The sequence below is a fragment of the Dermacentor variabilis genome, chromosome 2 (assembly GCF_050947875.1).
Source record: "Dermacentor variabilis isolate Ectoservices chromosome 2, ASM5094787v1, whole genome shotgun sequence".
Lineage (NCBI taxonomy): Eukaryota > Metazoa > Arthropoda > Arachnida > Ixodida > Ixodidae > Dermacentor > Dermacentor variabilis.
The window spans coordinates 135,151,023-135,170,959 of NC_134569.1; the positions used below are offsets into that span (position 1 = coordinate 135,151,023).

Here is a 19,937-nt window from a genome sequence, read left to right on the forward strand (position 1 = left end):
TCCTCTTCACATCGAACCAGTTCTCTCTCTCTCTCTCTCTCATGTCACCATACCTAGAAATTTATCCAGTTTCCCCACAACCACTATCATGTCTGTAGTAGTAGCGTTCCCTTGCCTTCACACATCACCTTTTCCCGGACACCTAGCTGTGGCTCACCTACCCCCCATTGTAACATGTGCTGCTTGCTGCAGAGAGCCCATCCTAACTAAATGTCTTTGGTATTTTCAGAATAGATGGGTGTCAGGAGGCACGACACTTTCAAATCTCTCTGAGCTACTGGCCGTTATTTTACTGCGAACAACGGATGCTGTAATTTCACAAAGGCTTCTAAACGGGTAGCAACCCTGTTTCGGACTGTCTGCCTCATCAGTTCCCGAGTGTGATCAAATAACAGTATGGGTCGCATGATGGCTACAACACCATGATCGCAAGTTACTTCCAAGCATCTCTTTGAACAAGTCGGACAGCGGGTCATCAAAAGTGAATTAAACTTGCATCATGCAATACTATTGAAGTTCTAGCGCAAAGCTTCGTTCCTTTATTTTTAATCAGCAATAATGTAGCATGCCCACAATGCCAAATGAGCGATTGACAGGAAACTTGCAATAGTTCCCACCCTCTCCTGTACATAGCTGGGGCCATACCGCTCACTAGGTCTGGTTAGAAAACAACGGTGATCTCCACTGTTACCTGGGCTGCAGCAAGTCTGGCTTGCAAACGGGAAGACGGACGGTAGTGTGCTTTCTTGTTTTTGTATGGCCCAATTTTTAGCGCTGTTTGTCTTTCCAAGTCATGTACTGGCTACGTCATTGACGTACATTATATAAATGCATCAATTCGTAAACGAAACTTGAATTTTTTTTAAATATCATCTTTAGAGATAGCATAAGGATGATAGCATAATTTGATGCAAAGAGGCTGCAAAACGCATCCTCATTAACCATTCTTGTCCAGGGAGCAGGGAGTTTGTCATTGAGTGGTGCACAACCTCCATATATATATATATATATATATATATATATATATATATATATATATATATATATATATATATATATATATATATATATACGGTGAACTCGTTAAAACAAACTCAGTTAAGCCGAATTCTCACATATAACGAACAATATGGGAACGTTTGTTTGGTTTTCCATGGACTCTATGAAAAAAAAATCTCTTAAGACGTGCTCTTCAGTTAAAACAAACATTCGAAGTGACCGCCACCACTACCAATCCTGGAGGCTAGGATGTCTCCATGTGCTGCGCCCGAGGGTGCGCCCATTGGTACGGCGCATCGAGGCACCCTACTGGAGGCCTGCGGTGCACATCGCCCATGGACACAGGCCAAAACAAAAGGAGGAAACAAAAAGAGATGGTGAAGTTTCACTTCGCGAACACGGGTGACGTGCAAGCGTATGGGTGCTATAGCGCATACGAAGCCATTGGCCCTCGGTGCGCCTAAACTATCTGCATCGCAGATCGTATTCAAGATAGGGTTCGCGCAGCCACGCCATACGCAGCAGCCGCCGGAGTAGAACGCCCCCTTGTAAACATTTGTTTGCTAACTAAGTTAACAAGCATGGTGCCAGCGCGCACAGGCAAACATGAACACATCACGCCCGATGACTGCGGACGCTCACTATCAAAACGCTGGCGTGAGGAATCGTGGCAGCAGCAGCTAGCGAAGTGACCTTCGCGCTGTCTAACGCTTCAACGCAAAGTGAGAAAACAGCTCACGCAAAGCTACGAGCCATCAGCCCTAGACTGTGCCCCCAAAGCAGATCGCGCTCAAGAAGTAAAGCATGCACGACTGAAGTACAACATACCCCCTTCCTCCCCTCCCGGGTGCCATGTGCGGGACAGAAGACAGCGAGCTCCCCACCCTTCATCCTCCACGCGCGCGAGATTGAGCTGCCATCGTCGGCTCGCCGCCACACGCTTTCACTTGCACACACAGCGTACGGTGCGCGAGGACAATGTTATCACGAGATGAAGCCGATACGTCCGTGTTGCAAACAAAACCTGTAGCAACTGCCAGAGGAGGTCAACTCAATGCGCCTCCACCTACCTTCCTCCTCCACAACGTTTTGCCTTATTTCTCCTTCCAGACTTCGCTCGACGTCACCTAGACTTTCCTTAGGTTGCATTGCTGTGCCGCATGCTCAGCGCGCTCCTTTCTACTTTTGCTAGCTGGGAGCCTGCACCGATGGTCTGTGGGGCTGCAGATGCCTGCTTTAACTTCCTAGTGAACTTTTTCGAGCAGCATGAACGCACAGAAAGATTTTTAAGCTCATTAGGTGAGATGACATTTGTGGCTGCTCGTCGAGAAGCGCCAAACATCCATCACGGGCTGGATGAAACTAAGCAAGAGTACCACTTGAAAACAGTTTTCTATTAAGTTCAGCTAAATAAATGCTTTTTATGTCAAGTCTACTTCATTTACTGCTTTGAAGTAAGACATCTGGATGCATCTGGTCATGTTGCCAGTTATTCTTCTGATAAGATGAACAAATTGTCATGGTCTCTTTGAGTTCAGAGAGAATGAAGGAGGGAAAGGAGTGGTAGTTGTCGGCGGACCCCCTCTGCCCACTCTGAAATGCCACTGCTGCTATGCCACTGCTGGCAGCACTCCACCGGCATGTCAACTTATTGCTTACAAGTCAAACAAATCAACAAAAACGTGAGCAGTGGTTGTCATTTGTAAAAACCCATTTCATTTTTCCATTCCTATCATTAGTCTTGCTGAGTACCCAATCCCAGCTATAACTGAAGCTTGGCTTTGACAGAGCGAATGATGAAGGCTGAAAACAATGGGAAATAAATGGGTCATTATGATATACGATTCCTTGAGTGCACATTTGTCACAGGTTATAAAGGCAACGGTCAGAAGGTGCAGCACGTACAGCCATGTATACCTTCACTCCGCAAGCTATTCACTCCTTTGGCCAAGGCGCAGCATGGTGTGTGCACCAGAGGGCAGGAGACTGCAAGGACCGGCAGCATTGGATACACTCTGCCAATGCTGTCGGCATGACCAGTTTGGTCTGATGCCAGGTAGCCAACCCGCCGCGGGAGTTTTGAACTCCTGATACATACAAGTTGCAAACAGTGTCGATCACCATCAAATTTCCTCCCAATCAGTGCGAAATGATAGCGAATCTTCATAACTAAAGAAGTTTGTTGTATGTACTTAAGGCAAGTTTTGCTTTCTTAAAATGAAATATTAAATGCATCGATGTTTACTGAAAATTCGATGGGAAGTACCATTACTTCGTTGTGTCTAACAGTTTGCGATAACCTGCTTTGTGACAAATATGGTTTAGTTATTTATATGTAGGGTTGCTATTGGTGTGGCAAAACGCTATCACAACAGGGTCATTGCAATGGTATGCTGATCTGAATAGTTTGTTCAAGTGATGTTTGATCAGGTGGTGTCTCATTGTACCATGCTTCTACGTCTATTCAAATGCACATCAGGTGCGTCTAATGTCTCAACATGGTAGCTCATACGTAATAAATGTACATCAACTGGTTATTCATGTCTAGGACATCGCAAGCCAAGCAAACAAGGTATGGGATGTACTTCAATAGTGTTCTGTTCATTTGTTCTCCAATGCAACATGACAGCACATCGTTCAGAAAAATCAAAGCCCTTTCAGTCTTTCATGAACATGCCTCGCATGCATAACAGTAATTATCTTCATGTGGCTCACGGGATCATTAGAGCCATCTTCAACTGCTCTAGATTTTAAGCCAGATACTTTAAAAATGCATTCAGGGTGGACTCATATGAATCCAGCCCAACAAGCAGATAGCTCTGTAAAACAGCTCAAACAAGCTGCGAAGTGTAGAAAAAAAAAATTAAAGAAAAGAAATCTGCTCATTTACAGCAAAATATTCCATCCAAACAAGCTATCTTGAGATCTCGTTCATCAAATTCTTTTTTTTTTCTTTCTAAATCGCTAGAATTTGTTGTTGAGGATGCATATCAACTGCCATATCAACTGCCACTGAAGACCCACAGACAGACACATTGACTGCAACTTAAGTATTGAAACGCAGGATTACACAGTGTACTTAATTGAGCACATAACGCTACTGGTGCACTCCTTGAACATCTTTTGAACTGTAATAAAATTCGGTCAGACGCACAGTTTTTTGCACTTTCTTTTATTCGCTCAGCAGTAACTCTACAACACAAGTCAGTCTACGTTTTCCATTTTCAGCTCAGCAAAACATCAGGCACTGAACTCGCTCATACTATCCGCCTCTTTACTATCCACCTGTAGCCGATTTTTTAACCCATCTAATCTGTGTGTGATTGGGATATGGTCAGTTCGAAGTATCCTGTTGATATTTCCTTTTGAAGTGTAGCACTTCCGTCCCTCGTCCCCCAGCAATTCCCTCAACGCCCTGTTCCTCTGAAGAAGTTTCTCATAATACTCGATTCCGCCCTCCACGTAATCTCTTCCCAGGGCAGCTGCCTCCCTGTCTGCTCTTCTGTCCCATAACTGGCTCATGGCATCCTTGAAGCAAATGTACACAGTCGCATTCAGTGCCACTATTATGCCGTACAGGCCCACTCGCAGAGCACGAGGTGCACGGACCAGCAAATGGAACTTGTCATTGGCTAGCCGACCCATAATGTAACAGTTGAAGGCAGAAAACGAAAGTGCCGCTGTCTGTAACTGGACGTAGTATGTGTCTGCCCAGTAAATGTCCCGGGCGATGACAAATCTCTGCGCCTTCTCGCTGAGCACAAGTGATTTTTTGAGTGCCTCCCCTTCCTTAGTCTCCCAGTCTGCCTCTTTGTAACCGTGAACGAGCAGGCTCTTTGTCTGCACGTCTTCCTTTCTTGTGTAGCTGAAAGTAAGGGGCAGGCCGATGATTGTGCCGTGAGAACCCGTTGTGCTGCCGGCGAAGAAGGTGTCCAAAATTGGCACGGGAAAAAATCGCACAGACTTCTTTTCCTTTTCGCCTAGATCAACCAACTGCAGGACCTGTGTAGATATCCCACAAAAGCCATTTCATGCAATTATAAGATAGAAATCAAACACGTTGACAAAAAAGGAGAGACCTATACATCCAGTTTTGCTACACCACCACTGCCTTTACAATGGCTATTCATAATCAGAATTGACAGTTGAGTGAGTGCCAACACATTTGGGAGCAGTCCTTCTTAAAGTGAAGCTTTCTTTGCCTCTTCCTCCGAATTATGTGGATGCCATGTACTATGGGAATCGATGCAAGTGAAGCTTTATGCTGTTTGCATTGATTGACAATAGTTAGCAGTGATGTAGAGGGCAAATATTTAATATCTTCAGTGTTGTGTACAATAAGAGAGTGGTGAGCTGATGTTAAACGTTACCTTGCGTGCACCACTGCTGCTGTTCTACATGGTACACCGAGCACACAGCGACATATGTTTGCTTGAGGCGTTGTTGTGCACCATTGCTCCTCACTTCTAAGAAGCTTAACATTCTCATTGCCTCACACGGCACATCGCATTGTGGCAGAAGTATTCAACTTTAATTGAACTATGGAGCTGTAAAAACCACTGTATGGAGGTGTAAAAACTTGCTAAAACTACAATCGCAGTGGCGGACTCCGGATTAATTTTCATTCCCGGGATTGTTTATGGTACACCGAAATCTAAGCACATGAGCATTTTTTTGTATTTCGTCGCTGTCAAAATGTGGCTGCCGCAGTTGAGATCAAACCTCCGACCTTGAGCAACTCCAGAGCAGCAAAGATACAACGGCAGGCACAGAAGTGTTGATTTGATGTGCAGCCGCTTCTGTACTGTCACCTAGATGCTACCGTGCTTTAATGTGGCTTCCCATCTGCCCATCCAGTGTCAGTTGTCCACTCGACAAATTGGCATGGTGCCCATTTTTCAGAACTAGCAGAAATGTACCATACTGTACCTTGAAATTAAATTTATCCAGTTTGTCCGCAACTCACTGAGACGTCTAGTGGTGGTGTTTCCTTGCCTTCTTACTTCGCCTTTTCTCTCCCCCGTCCTCCCCTCATGTAGCGAGCTGTGACTGAAGAGTAGCAAGGCTCATATTCACTCGTTTCACGACTCAGTTGTTTCTACCCCATTCTCTGTCTGCTCTCCCAACCTCCTCTCTACCATTCTACCTACTTCCCCTCTTGACAAAGGTAAGCATTGCTGTTTTTGCAATGCTTTTGCGGGATGTCCCGGATAATTGCAGCTCTCAAGAGGCTATCATGACTACACCTAAGGAGCTTAAATTCTGGAGGTGCAATGGAAAGGTCCAAACAAGTTTCTCGGGTAGGCTTACCTCTCTAGTGCGCTCCTGCCATGTATATACACACTCTCAACCAGCCCCCGACGCGGCATGCAAGACAGTGACAGCAGCAGTGTATTTCTTTATTCTTTGATTATTTTAAATTTCAGTTCATGAAAAATATGCTTAAACTATGCAACAAAATGGTAGGAGGTTGGTACAGAACTTGAGAAAAGGGTTCAAACGGTGCCATAACATTTGTCGCTGGACTGCACACTCAAAAGTCTCTTCTTCCTTGCAGGTTCATTACTCGCAACCCAAACAACCATACTTTTGCCTCATACCACGAGCACCAAAATACAGTAAAAAATAACCCTAATACTAGTTTGTTGGCGAAAATAGCAGTATGGGCTAACCTATCCACTACACACATGGATGCCCCGCATTATAGCAAAATAGCAAGACCTGTAGGCATCGTCACGCTGGCGTAACTTGTACACATGCACTGCAAGCATGACAACATGGGGCTAACAACTACTACGTCAACTGCTATCAACCACTATCGAGCACTACAGACATCTGCTGTTTTGCGTCTGGTGTGTCTGAAAAGGGCACAGGCCCTGCCAAGCCCTTCTACAGGCTTTTTTGCCTGAGTCCTCATTATTGCCGTACTTCTTTTTTTAAAAGAGGGATACTGAAAATAAATTTGCATTATTTGTTACATGCACTTGTGGGTAACAGCAACACACCCAAGGGTGCTCTTGCACAGCAGGTTCTTTTTTTTCCTCAACACAATCAAATATAATGTTGCACCCACAACGAGAAGCAGGCACAGGCGAAAGCATAATAAAAAAGGTATAAGAATAGCTAAAGTTCATCACTTTTATATAATCATGATAAAACCTAAACAGCCTCCAATCAATACCTCTAGGTACTTGGTTTTTCGCTTTAGACTTTGAGCAGTGTTGTCACTGCTGTGTATTCACTGCATCCCTCGACATGTTTTTCCACAAGTGCCTCATAAGTTGGAAAGGTTCTCTGAATAACTGCACATTCAAGGTTGCTGCAACAAAACTTGAAGTTCACTCGCACTAAAAAAAGAAAGAAAGAAAGAAGGTGTGAACTAAGCAATCTTACCTCTTCTGCTCTTTTCTGCACAACAGGATCTAAATCCATAGGTCGGCCTTCCCTGTTCAAAAAATACAATGTTTGTGAGTTTGCAGTGCTTTCGACAAAAGAGCCAGAGTCATCTCTTGAGCAATATTCTGCACTGTATATCTTCAACATTCCTTCTACTCAACAGCTAAAAAAGAAAAAAAAAAAGTGGATAACATAGTTCATAACGAAGATTTTTATATTTGCAGGGCTTAATTCCAAATTTATGTTGCTACACTAGGCTGCTAATGAGGTGTTTCTTCCAACTGCAGATAACCCTCTACAAGTTGAGCAACTGTAGAACCAGCACAACAATAAAAGTGCCAAAAAATCTGCTAGTCTAATCCCATCTACTGATAAGCACAAGATGGTTCAATTCAACGTCATCAGAGTAACTATTTGCTCCATGTCTTAGTATTTGTATGTGATCACTACATACTGTATGTGACCACAGGAAGTGGTCTCTACTAGAATGTTAATGACATTTCAGGGACAAGGGAGACTTTTCTGGTGAGGCTCATGTCGCAGTCGTCGTTGTTTTATACAACATTTGACTTCATGTCTGCCTGCTACTGTGCAGTGAACATTCTTCCAGGTGATTATACATCAGAACAAGCAACCCTGAGTTTACCTTTACTACATGGAATCATCTATCTCTACCTGAGCATATATTTTCTACTGCCTCCAAAATACATGCACTCTCCACACTCCACATGCACTACCAAGTGTGCAATTTGGTTTGTGATCTACCACTAGTCCTCTTTCGTGACACTGCAGCTCATGTACAAACTCTATGTGCAGTATAAGAGCTCCTGACAGACTGCATGCATTTGTAAACATGTGCATGTGCAAACCCTAGCGTTGAGGACTTGCTCCATAGTACTAAACCCTCTTATAGAATTTTCCATGTACAATCAAAGGAAAGTACGTAGTATACAGGAGTGTTTGAATAGCGAAATTTCCTAATCAAACTGAATACAAATATCAGAGAAAAATGGTATTAAATTAGTGAATCGAATATCAAATTTACATTATTTGTACACGGATGTACTAATGCCTTTTGCTACTGCACATCCAGACATTTGGAGAGTTTGGGGCTTCATTTAAGGCATGACATTGGCAAGTCAAAATTTCATTTCAGTAATCCTTTAACACTTTCCATGCCAATGACGAGTCTCACTCGTACAGGAATTTACTTTTGTGTACAGAATGCCACACATGAGTGGCAGTCGTTTTACATTTTAATGTGAATGTGGTACTACTAGATGGCATAAGCTTTTCAAAAAAGTGCCTTTTCCAGAAAAAAAATAAATAAAAAAATGAACAAAATCTGAATTCTGGAACATGCGGGTACCCTACCGGAATGACTCCTTTCCACATCTACCAACAGGCAACAATACAACTTCATGCTGGCTCTCTTAGCAGCAACTAGTTCCCTGTAAACAAGGGCACCTCTGCATCTTTTTTCATGAAAACCAAGCAAGCAAATGTACCGAGTGTTCCAATGAATGGTCTGGACCATAAAATGCTATCTTGCTGCAAGATTTTAGGAAGAATAGAGCAGTGATAAGCGCAAAAGAGTTTTTCTACGATTTTAAGAGAAAAACAAGCGCCTCTGTACTTGAGTGGCCTGTCGCTCAAGCAACCTGACAAGGGCTGTGGCAAAACTACAAGGGCTCATTTGTGCAGATTTTAATGCAGTTGATCGTACCTATTCCATGGTTGTACTTCAATATCACTTTGTGATTAGGGTGCAACAACTCGCCAATGAAAAAAAAGAAACATCAGTTTAACATGGAAGGGCTTAGCATGAAAGGTGGAAGGATGCTATATTTAGCAATTAGGGTTTTACCTAACATTGTTTTGTGATCATTCACCTTGTGCACCTTTTACTGTTTTGTTTGCTAGCTGTACAAGTAATTTTCAAATGTTGCTTACATTTATACTGTTTTCCCTGAAATTGTCCTTAAACGCTTTTCAATAGTTTGATTTTGTTTCTGTGATGCCTTCCTTAATGCCACTGAACGGGCCCCATAAAGTATTTTCAAATAAATAAACAGCACTACCTGTCATGACAACAGCTGATCAGGCAGGTTTTGTGCAGGTAACATCTATCTAACCTGTTTTTGTCTGTTGATTTGTTGTTGTTAGGCGCTTGGTGAAGCTGCAATTTCTGTACACAACCCTATCTACAACTTAAGTTGTTCTTTTCTCCTTATTTAGTCATATTTCCCATTTGCACTAAGTGGCCCTCATTTAAGAAAAGAAAGGAAACCTTTGTGACAACAACCTTATAAGTACCACCACATCTCATTAAAAAGAATTAAGCTGTGAGAGATTCACAGTAGCTGCACAGTAGTGAACCATGAGAGACAGCATAATGCGAGGCTCTGGATTGATTTAAACCACCTAGGGTCGTTTAAACATGCACATAGATCAAAGTACAAGAGTGCTTTCGCATTCAGCCCACATTGGGATGTCACTGCTGTGATCAGGAATACAACCCGTGACCTCATCTTCAGAACAGAGAATGCCATAGCTAGCAAGGAACCATAATATATGTTTTGATTTTTATTATCAATATTTCTTTTTATACATGTCAAACCAAGATTATAGCCATCCCATTTGTTCTTTTTATCACTTGTGATGCACTGAACAGAATATTTGTCATTTCGGTGGTTGATAATTGCGAGGTCAGGGTACATTTAACACTCTACCAACAGTGATCTTAAGTTGTGCATTGATGCTAGACCAATGCTTACCAGCGTCTTTCATACTTATGCTGGCACAACAATGCTTATTTCTCACAAATTCTTTTTCTTTTGTTAATTATTTTACTGTGCCCTCCAAGTGCCCAATCTTTGGGATATTGCTCACAGATGATTGTGCCGTTTCATCTTCTAGCCGTATGTGACAACATTATTCTCACTGTGAGCACACTGTAGCAGTTCATAACTAGACTTATACCACCAAGTATATCACTGTAATGCATGGGCACTTACTTATATGCTTGAACTATACGTTTATACTGTTCAAGCAGGTGAGTGTGAGGAAGCAGGCCAACCAATGCCCCTATTAAGCCACCCGTGAGACCAGCAATGCCAGCTGCTTGTCTGCCCCTCTCGCTAAGCATCCAACGTGAAGCCATGACTCCAAAAGTGCATGGACCTGTAAGCATGGGAGCAGGAAAAGCTTCAATTAATGCTAGCTTCGATAACTATGCTGGCCACACAATCTAAAAGAAAGTAACACTACTACATTCATTCGTTTCATTTACGTCACCTTAAGGGCCTGAAGGCATTACAAAAGGGTGTGGGAACTCGTTCAGGGATTGAAATCAACTGTGCCAGCAAACAAACAAACAAAAAATACAAAAGAGATCCGGAGAAGGTATACAGTAAGTAAAAAAGCCTCACAGTAGATATAAAATGTAAGTTGAGAACAGGGTAATTATGCAGCAGTAAACAAAGATAACATAGCAAATAGATAACATGTGCCGAATGTGATTTGTACTCAATGCGCAAAATGTTTACCGCTGTCAGGGGTATGGGCATATTTCAGCAGAAGTCGAAAACAATCGACAACAAAATGGCGCTTTGTGACGTGCAATCAGGCAAAACACGACCAAAATTACTGATCGTAGATAAAATATTACTTCGTCAATGTATATTATTCACAGGCCCATAGCCCCTCAACTGACAGATAAGAACTGAGACACTTTGAGAGTTCATCCTTACGGGTTTAAAAGTGATCATAACTATTCACGGATTGTACTTCTAAATTACGTTTTCGACGATGTGTAGTTACATGAAACAAAAGCGTCAGTTTAATAGCACTGTCTCTAAAATTCCGCGCCCCGTTCATTTGCGCTCAAATTTATAGAAAATACACAGTACGTCCTTGGCTGTCAAACCTGGTTTAGTACTTTTTAATAATAAATCTGTATACATTTAGACCCTTTCGTGACTTAGGCGAAACTGGCAATAGATACAGCCCATATTTGCAATTTATACTTTGCTCGTATTCGGATTGAATATTTCAGTTGTTCCAACAAATCTTGGTGTACTTGTTCTAGACCTGTTGTTTCACTCTTTTATAAGCTGGCAATGCACAGTATAATATCAACAATGCGGAACATCTTGAAAGAAACATCGTCTGCTAGGCAAGTGATACAGTAAGGATTTTCTCCAAGTGTTGCTCACAACAACCGACGGATGCGCGCGGGACACATCGCACACCACGTGCTTACAAGGAAGTAAGGATATTACACATATGCACTTACTTCGTATGAACAAAGGAACTCTGAAATATAATGCTTTGTGGGACCACTTTAAAGTTCTTAAAATAACGAACTATAACGCGTCCCACACATGGCCCTAAGTGAACTTGATCTGACTTGGCTCTATTGGGCTCACGATGGAAGAATACTGTGACTGGGCTCTATTACTCGACTGCACTTTGGCTTTCGGTTTCACGTCGTTAGAAGCTAAGTCAAGCCAGAAGACCCTGAAAAGCAGAAAATCATGCAGAAAATCAAGAAAAGCATAGGCAGAAAGCATAACAGAAGGCTCAGGCGCTGCAGAAAGTCACAGAAAAGAGCAAAAGACTTCTGCAACTTCCGCATCCGGTAGCTTGCTCGTCAAAATGGCGGAGAACGACGCCGCAGCAGCGAAGTCACGAGAAAGACGCGTAAGCATTTGCGTTTTGCCTTCTTGAAACCTCTTTTAGAAGGAACAGAAGGCTGACAGCTCATACACATCTTATTTTGCGACGTAATAGCGTGCTCGGACTTGCTTTGTGAAAATGTGTAGCGTTAAGACCGAAACTATTTACCAAGGGATGAGCAGTGATGGGACCGACTACAGTGGAGGTGGGGATGTCGAAACAACGCTTCACTATGGCCAAGAAATGCATAGCTATTGCAAGACTCTACCTCCGAAGGAAGCCAAAGCACCGGCAAAGGCAGCTGTTCGCTCGGATAGCGAGACAGACAGCTGCGTTGATGACCAAGGCTCCGATCGCTCGGAGGAGGAAGAAATTGTCTACTGCATCTGCCGTACAAGCGACACCACTAGATTTATGATCGGTTGCGACAACTGCAATGAGTGGTACCACGGCGATTGCATCAGCATAACAGAATCGTACGCCAAAAACATATTGAAGTTTTTTTGCCTCATATGCCGCGACAGGGATCCGACGCTTGAAATAAAGTTCAAGGAGCGCAAGGAGAAGTCTCATTCCTCGCACGAAGAGCACAAGAGTCGAAGCAAGTCTAGAGATTCTAGAGATTCCAGAGACGACGAAGCGTACTCTCCTACGAGGCATAAAGACAAGTCGCATCGTTCCAAGAAAAATAAGCGTCGGAAGTCCACGCGACAATGTGGCGAATGCACAGCATGTTACATGACCGAAGACTGTGGACGCTGCGATTTCTGCAAGGACATGAGGAAGTTCGGTGGGCCGAACAAGATAAGGCAGAAATGTCGCAAGCGACAGTGCCTCAACTTCGGTCTGATACTGGGCAAGAAACCGGTATCGTCTCCGAAGCGGCCAAAGGCGGGGCACGACGACGATTACGAGCTAGACCTGGATGTGGGTAACGACGGCTCTGACCTGCCGAATGACTACGTGGACGATGACTACGAACCAGAGCTTGTCAAGCGTTCCGCGAAGAAGCCTCGTCACAAGCGGAGTCCGACAAAGGGGGGCGACTCGAAGGCGGAGTCTAAACGTGCCCGAAAGGAGGAACACAAACGGGAACACCGCGGCGAGAAAGAGAAAAGTCGCAAGGACGACGACGTACCGAGGCAGTGCTATGGGCCTGGCTGCACCGCGGCTGTGCGACCAGGCTCTAAGTACTGCAGCGACGACTGCGGCCTGAAGCTGGCCACGAACCGCATCTACGAGGTGCTGCCACACCGTATTCAACAGTGGCAGTCAAGTGTGTGCCACGCAGACGAGTTGAACCGCCGCCAGTTAGAGCAGATCCGCAAGCAGCAAATGGATGCTCGAAGCACTCTTCAGCAGCTGGAAGCTAAGCGAGCAGAACTGGAAAAGGTCATTGAGAAAGCAAAGCAGACACCTTTGGCTGAAGACGAGGAAGCAGCAGATGACTATGAGGAAAGTGAACTGAGCACATACTGCGTCACTTGTGGGCACGAAGTAAGTGCCCGTGTGGCGATGCGCCACATGGAAAAGTGCTTCAACAAGTATGAGAGTCAGAGCTCGTACGGATCTGTGTACAAGACTCGCATTGAAGGTGACAACGTGTTCTGCGACTTTTACAACCCACACCAGAAGACCTACTGCAAACGACTCCGAATCCTCTGCCCAGAGCATTCAAAAGAGCCGAAAGTGAGCGACGATGAAGTGTGTGGCTTTCCAATAGCGACAAATGTGTTTGAACACAGTGGTGAATTCTGCAATGTGCCAAAAAAGAAGTGTTCGAAACATTACTGCTGGGACAAGTTTCGTCGGGCTGAGATCGACATGGAGATCGTGCGGCAGTGGTTGAAACTGGATGAGCTGTACGAGCAAGAACGCAACACATGTATGTCAATGACAAGTCGAGGTGGTGTTCTGGGACTGATGTTGCATCAAACATTATCACATGATGCACTTTATGAAATGCCAGCACCAATCCAGGCTTGATGTCACGAAAACAGATTGACTCTCCCTTGCCTCCCAAAACAAAGATCCTGTACATATTCATTTATTTCTTGTGGCTTAGTCTCTTTTTGCATGAAAATACACCACAGTTTCACTGACATGCGTCCCTTTAAGTCATTGTGTGCTATAATTTACGAGCTTAGCCGTATCTTCATTTCAGATACAAGAACTGAAAGTCTTGGAGCATGAAATTAACTGCCTCAAGAGAAATGCTGTAAGTCAGAAATGGTGTTCGAGTGAGAACTCTGCTATAGATGAGGTTCTGATATTCTTGCAGTGCGTCTACAAGCAGCAGCCAAACAGCAACATTTTCTTCAAGTCCACACGGGCAGATGTTGAACAAGATACAAAGAGTTGAGTGTCTCTTAAGGATAACATCCACTGCCAAGGAAGGAATATCGTGCTAATATAGCTTCCTCATTTTTACAGGAAACTTGGATGCATTGCAAGCCCGCCAGAATAGTGAACCATCCAAGACCACCACAGATTGACACGTCTTTGACTTTTAGACTTGTTGACATGTTCTGCCTATAAAAAGTAACAAGACGCTATTATTAATTTAAGAAGTGTTCTGTCATCAACTTGTCATTAACAATGTGTGCAATGCAAGCATGTGACCTAGCAAAAGAAGAGGTGCTGTCACACCTTATTGGTGGCAAATGCAAGTAAAATTTTAAACAAGTCTGCCTCTATGAACCCTATTTTACAATAGCAAAGCATGCCACTAACAAGTGTGCTTCTTTGACATACAACAGAACCTGCTGATGCAGAAGTGCAGGGCTTTAAGTGGCTACTGTTAGAAGCTGTACCAACTGGCCTCAAAGGGAATCCTTTTTTTTTTTTTTAATTTGGTCAGTCAACATTTCATGTCATGAATTACAGTTGTGTGTAATGCTGCATAAGCTCAAAGTATGGATCGTTGTGAAAGGCAGTGTGGATGACTTTGGCCCTTGTGTTGTGGTTTGGCTACCAAATGTCGTCATGGGCAGAAGTATATAGTATCCAGTATTAGTAGTGTACTATACCACCACTGAATCTGTGTTTAACATAGGTGGGAAACCTCCCATGTGTCGAAGTAAAGTGAAAAGGTGTTGCAGTTAACATTCAAAGATGCACAATGTATTGTATCAAATTTCCAAGATTGAACCGTATCTTGTTCATACAAGATTTGTCGCATTGTGCATGCGCTTGACACATGTAGCTTTGTATCATAATCTTGTCAATGTAACAGCAAAGTGAACAATTTAAATATTGTTTAGCTGACTTGTTCATAGAGCATATGTGAAGCAGAGTTTGTAATTAATTACTGAATCTCTAAATTCTCACCGCTAACCTTCAAGCGACAACATTGAACATAAATATCGCCATAGACCAGGCACTGCCATGCAGTGAAACAAAATCATTGTAAAGAAAATGACAGATGGCTACTTGCAAACGTAAAAGGCACTTCATATAAAAGCATTCCAAGTACATGCATCTTGCGTTCTCTAACGAAAGAGAACAGCTGAGCAGTGTCAAAGAGCGTACAGAATAAGGCTCTATTGTCACCGTTGAAGTGAGGTGGGAGAAGCTGTGATTGGGCTAATTGAACAGTGCTGAGCCACTACTGCCAAACAATTGCAGTCACAATTAACAGATTTGTATTACACATGCCTCAATGTCCAGAGGCATGTGTACAGGCCACTCTTATTTAGCAGCTGCCCTATCCTCTCTTACGTTACTTACTTGTCTTTTTGATGCATTAGCTCTACCAGCAACATGTTCTAACGAAAAATATTGATTCTCGTTTTGTATTTGTTACAAGTACTATACAAATATTTGTTACAGTTAAGCACTCAAACTGAAATTTGAGTGCTTAACTGGTGTTCAGAAATGGCAGGAAACAATGAGTGCAACTACCAACACACCTAGCCCTTGTAGAGGAATTGTTACTGTAAAAGTTACTGTAAAATTAGTTTTTGTCAGTAACTTGCAATTACTTTCTTAAGTAAATAATTAGTACTACACCTTAAACTAAACTACTTTTTTTGGTGGTCTCTCATTTTTGTAAGGCTGTTTGCGGGATTGCAACAAGTGAGCCGTGTCTGTGGCCTGACAGCCCTTTGGCTGCGTCCTCCATCATGTAAGCTTGCCGAAACAATTCATGCGGCATATGTTATGAGAGAGTTTAAATGTGAACTTTTACTAGAAACGTACGAGATGCAGTACCATGTTACTGGCTATAGTTCTTTACTAGGACACCATGTGTCATGCTTCTCAAATCACTACTACGCTGCGATTATCTTCTTATGTTCATGCCTGACATTTCCCAACCTGTGGATACAGATAAAATACTACAATAGACAGTTTTAGTATAGCGTACGCTATTCCATTGCGTACGCTAAAAAATAGCGGGTCGTCACTGCGCATGCGCTGAACGCTAAACGAAATAGCGGGTATAGCGGGCGTACGCAACGCAAACGAGTTAGCGTTAGCGTTTTTGCGGGGTTTGCGGAGCTTGCGGGAAACATGGCGGCGGTCCCGGCTGCCCACTTCGAATTGAATTTGGCGTTGCTTTTGTAAAATGCACTTCGTTCGTAGAAAATGACTGTGTAAACGGCTTTCGCTTAGTCTCAGGCCGCTTCGACGACAGAGTATTATGGATAACCTCGTGGTGTTTTCGAGATCGCTTCTCGTTTCGAACGAGTCGAAGCCTAACGAAAGAAACGTTCGAGATGTCAGCGCCACCTGTCGCTAAAGGCGCGAAATAGCCGCAACGACGGCATATGGCCTCTGAGATCCGAAGATATCGCCGGCCAACTAAAATTGTAGAAAACGTGCGCTGCTTAGCGTACGCTATATTATAGCGTATAGCGTACGCTATAGTTGCGGACGCTAAACTAAAACTGTCTAATGTTACTTAATTAGCTAATATACCACTACACAAAAATTGTTTGAACGTGAAATCGGAAGGCCGCTGACCACGCCGTATCTTTCTAGCCTTTTTAGTAGGCGAGATCTACTATAAGCAATGTGGGCAGGTTCAGCCTCCTGCATAAAAAGATGCATTCACCCAACTTTTCAAAGCTGAAACACAATGCATGCAGTGATGCATTCATAAGGAAAAAGTATATTACTTAAAAAAGACTATTTTAAATGCAAATGTTTTACGGAAATGTTCAATTCTACTTAGTGATGGCTAAAAAAGAATGCAACAGCAGTTATTAACCACTGTGAACTATATAATAGCTAGTAATTTGAGGGCAATTAAGTGTGGCATTTAGATAATGTTCGAGTTTGAGGTTGTCTAGGAACAAATGACTTCCAACTGGGAAGTAAGTTGCAAGTAACGAGTTGCTTTTTCCAGTAATTATAATTCTGCTTGTACTTCTTGCCATGCAGCAATTAGTACCCAAAAGACTCTGCAACTGCCTACTATCAATAGCTACCACGTACTAGGATTACTACGAGTGCCATAGTGGCCCCCTGCTGAGTGTAACGTCGGCTGTACCGAATTGTCAATGGAGGAATGAAATAAAAGCTTCCTCTTGTGCACTTTAGGTTCACCGACACCTCTCTCTCACCCAGGATCTCGTTAGATTTTACAGTCCCACCCGTTTCCATCGAATAAATTGCACTTTTTTCAAAATTGAAACGCAATGCATGCGGTAAGTGCACTTGTGACAAATGCATAAAAAAGGTGTTTTACTTTTTAAAATCAATTCTAATGTAGAAAAAATAAACTTTATGAAATAAACGCGCAGGTGAGAAAATTTTAGAATATTTTCTTGACAAGCAATCAACGTGTCGAAGCTAATCCAAGTCAATCCGGCTATGCGTGTTTATAAAATGGCTTGCGCTGTGGCTTTCGGCCTCCATTTGCTGTTCTCGCGCCGGTGCGTGGATTTTTGGCCGACCTAGGAAGGTAAGTGTACTCTGCTTATACTGTTGAGGCAACGGCGCTTACTTTTGAGTTGCTGCCGTGGTATGAAGTCCTGTAGTGGCGACTAGCAATCGCTTGTTGGCAAATTTGCAGCTGTAACATAAAAAATCGCTGCCAAAACTTTGAGGGCAGTTGCCGTGTTCCTCGATCTGGAAAACTCGGAACTGTTGTTAATCGTTGTAATGCAAAGTACAATTGCTTCATGAGATTGCTGTAGAAAGGACATTGAACAAATACATGTCATTAGAATAGCAGATCGAGGAGCCATTTTGACCGATTGCAATGGATTTAGGTACCGTGGAAGACGCTGGTGTGCGCCACATGGGGATAGGGGTTGGCGGGAAATGTGATGAACAAGTATGCCATTCCTGAATGACAGTGATGTGGAATGTATTAGCTCTAACTGATGGTTCTTTGACGATACACGGATGCTGTTTTGCTCTGAGAAGATTCTTAATTTCCGCATTTTTTTTTTCCAGTCATGTCCGAGCCGACCAGTAACGAAAGGCCTGGCTTGGTGCACGCCGTGGTAAGTTATTGTCACCCTCTGTAAGCTTGAATGATTGATTCCGTGATGACACTAACGTGGGAATCTCACTGAATGCTTTGATAGACACGCGTTATTTTCTTCTGAGTAGTCTTGTAGCTTCCTTTGTCTGACCTCGCTAGACGGTTTTTCAGCTGAACCCCCTCCATTTCAGGCCTACTCATCGTGGCTGCTGCGGCGTCGCTATTCTGGCTGAATAATGTAAGTTAATGCAAGTTTGTTTCTCGTCTAGATCGGATTCCATTTTGTACAGCTGTTCAGGCCTAGATTTTGTGCGTACCGCTGCTTTGTTCTCAAATTTTACAAGCCTTTGCGCCAGTATAACCAGTGAATAAGAGTCAAGAAATTTTTTTGTCCGTACTTTTCACTAACAAACATACCACCGTTGCCCAGTTTCTTCGTCCGAAAAGTCGTGTGCTCATCGTCATTGAATAAGCGAGGTGCTACGAAGATTATTTACTCTCGCAGTAAACGGCTGTATAGTGCATTGAAACTGTGGTACAGATGCAGATCTTGTGAAATATGAGAGCAAATAAAGCAGCATTAAAGAAACTTAGTATTATGATGGAAACTTATTGAACTCTCTCACCGAGTAGTCATGTGGAAAATCAGTGTCTGACATTATAAACGTGCCTAGGTTTATTCCTCACTTGCATTGCCCTGTCTCATGTTTCTTTCATTTTTCTTCCCGCATTGTTTCAAGGAGTATCAAGGGCTTCTACAGTACTGCAAGCAAGGAGGGAATTTTCCCCATTGCAATGCTACAGTTGTGTCAACAGGTTTGTGATATATCTTTGTATGTGTCTCAATCTAAATGTGATGAAAACATAGTTCAGCAGATGCCTCTGACGACACTCAATGCATTTGGTTTTTCGCTCCTATCTGAGTGCAACATCTTTCGGCTGTTTAAATCGTTCACTGTATTTGTGTATTACATTCTCGCAACTTTCTTTATTTCAGTATTTTTGAACTTCTGCCAATAGCATGCAGTCTTGGAGGCTTATAAAAGAAACAAACTCGGAGCTTCTGGTGCTGTCAAGTTGCAACTAGTAAGGGCATATGCTTTCTTTAGTATGCTATCCATTTGTGATGACTTATTTGCTACTGCTGAATTTAATGTGGAAAATGTTGTGCTGATCCTGTGCCCTAACGTTCTTTCTGTATGCTTATTGCATTAACTGATACCAGTCATCTTTGCAGATGTTCGGAATGGACTTCATCCTGTGCCACACTGATTGATGGTAAGTTTTTCACGATGGATGAAACAAAGCAATTGTGATAGGGTTAATGATGAGTCTTGGTTCCTACTGGTCATGCTGGCCATTTAAACTAGCATAGGCAGAGGTCCCATCTATTAAGATGTTTGACATTGCCTCTATTTTTGCTAAT

The 19,937-nt window shown here is 43.0% G+C and overlaps 3 protein-coding genes and 1 non-coding gene across 4 annotated transcripts; 3 read left to right on the forward strand and 1 right to left on the reverse strand.

Annotated features, from left to right (window-relative positions):
- Positions 1–4,148: 4,148 nt before the first annotated feature.
- Positions 4,149–11,827, reverse strand: LOC142572733 (transmembrane protein 177). Its single transcript, XM_075682050.1, has 4 exons — positions 11,693–11,827; positions 10,413–10,578; positions 7,393–7,444; positions 4,149–5,001 (listed from the first exon to the last, which is right to left on the reverse strand). The coding sequence occupies exons 2-4, from the start codon at positions 10,556–10,558 to the stop codon at positions 4,240–4,242; spliced, it is 960 nt and encodes a 319-aa protein (XP_075538165.1). The 5' UTR covers positions 10,559–10,578; positions 11,693–11,827; the 3' UTR covers positions 4,149–4,239.
- A 45-nt stretch (positions 11,828–11,872) lies between these two features.
- Positions 11,873–14,761, forward strand: LOC142572734 (ASNSD1 upstream open reading frame protein-like). The gene is made up of 4 exons (XM_075682052.1): positions 11,873–12,099; positions 14,240–14,293; positions 14,357–14,432; positions 14,509–14,761. The coding sequence occupies exons 1-4, from the start codon at positions 12,055–12,057 to the stop codon at positions 14,568–14,570; spliced, it is 237 nt and encodes a 78-aa protein (XP_075538167.1). The 5' UTR covers positions 11,873–12,054; the 3' UTR covers positions 14,571–14,761.
- LOC142572732 (CXXC-type zinc finger protein 1-like) lies at positions 12,093–14,177 on the forward strand. The gene has a single exon (XM_075682049.1). It carries the CDS (start codon positions 12,214–12,216, stop codon positions 14,059–14,061), a length of 1,848 nt encoding a protein of 615 aa, XP_075538164.1. The 5' UTR covers positions 12,093–12,213; the 3' UTR covers positions 14,062–14,177.
- A 4,595-nt stretch (positions 14,762–19,356) lies between the features above and the next one.
- On the forward strand, positions 19,357–19,442 carry LOC142573485 (small nucleolar RNA snR60/Z15/Z230/Z193/J17). Its single transcript, XR_012826339.1, has one exon. It is a non-coding gene; the product is annotated as a small nucleolar RNA snR60/Z15/Z230/Z193/J17 (small nucleolar RNA).
- Positions 19,443–19,937: the final 495 nt, after the last annotated feature.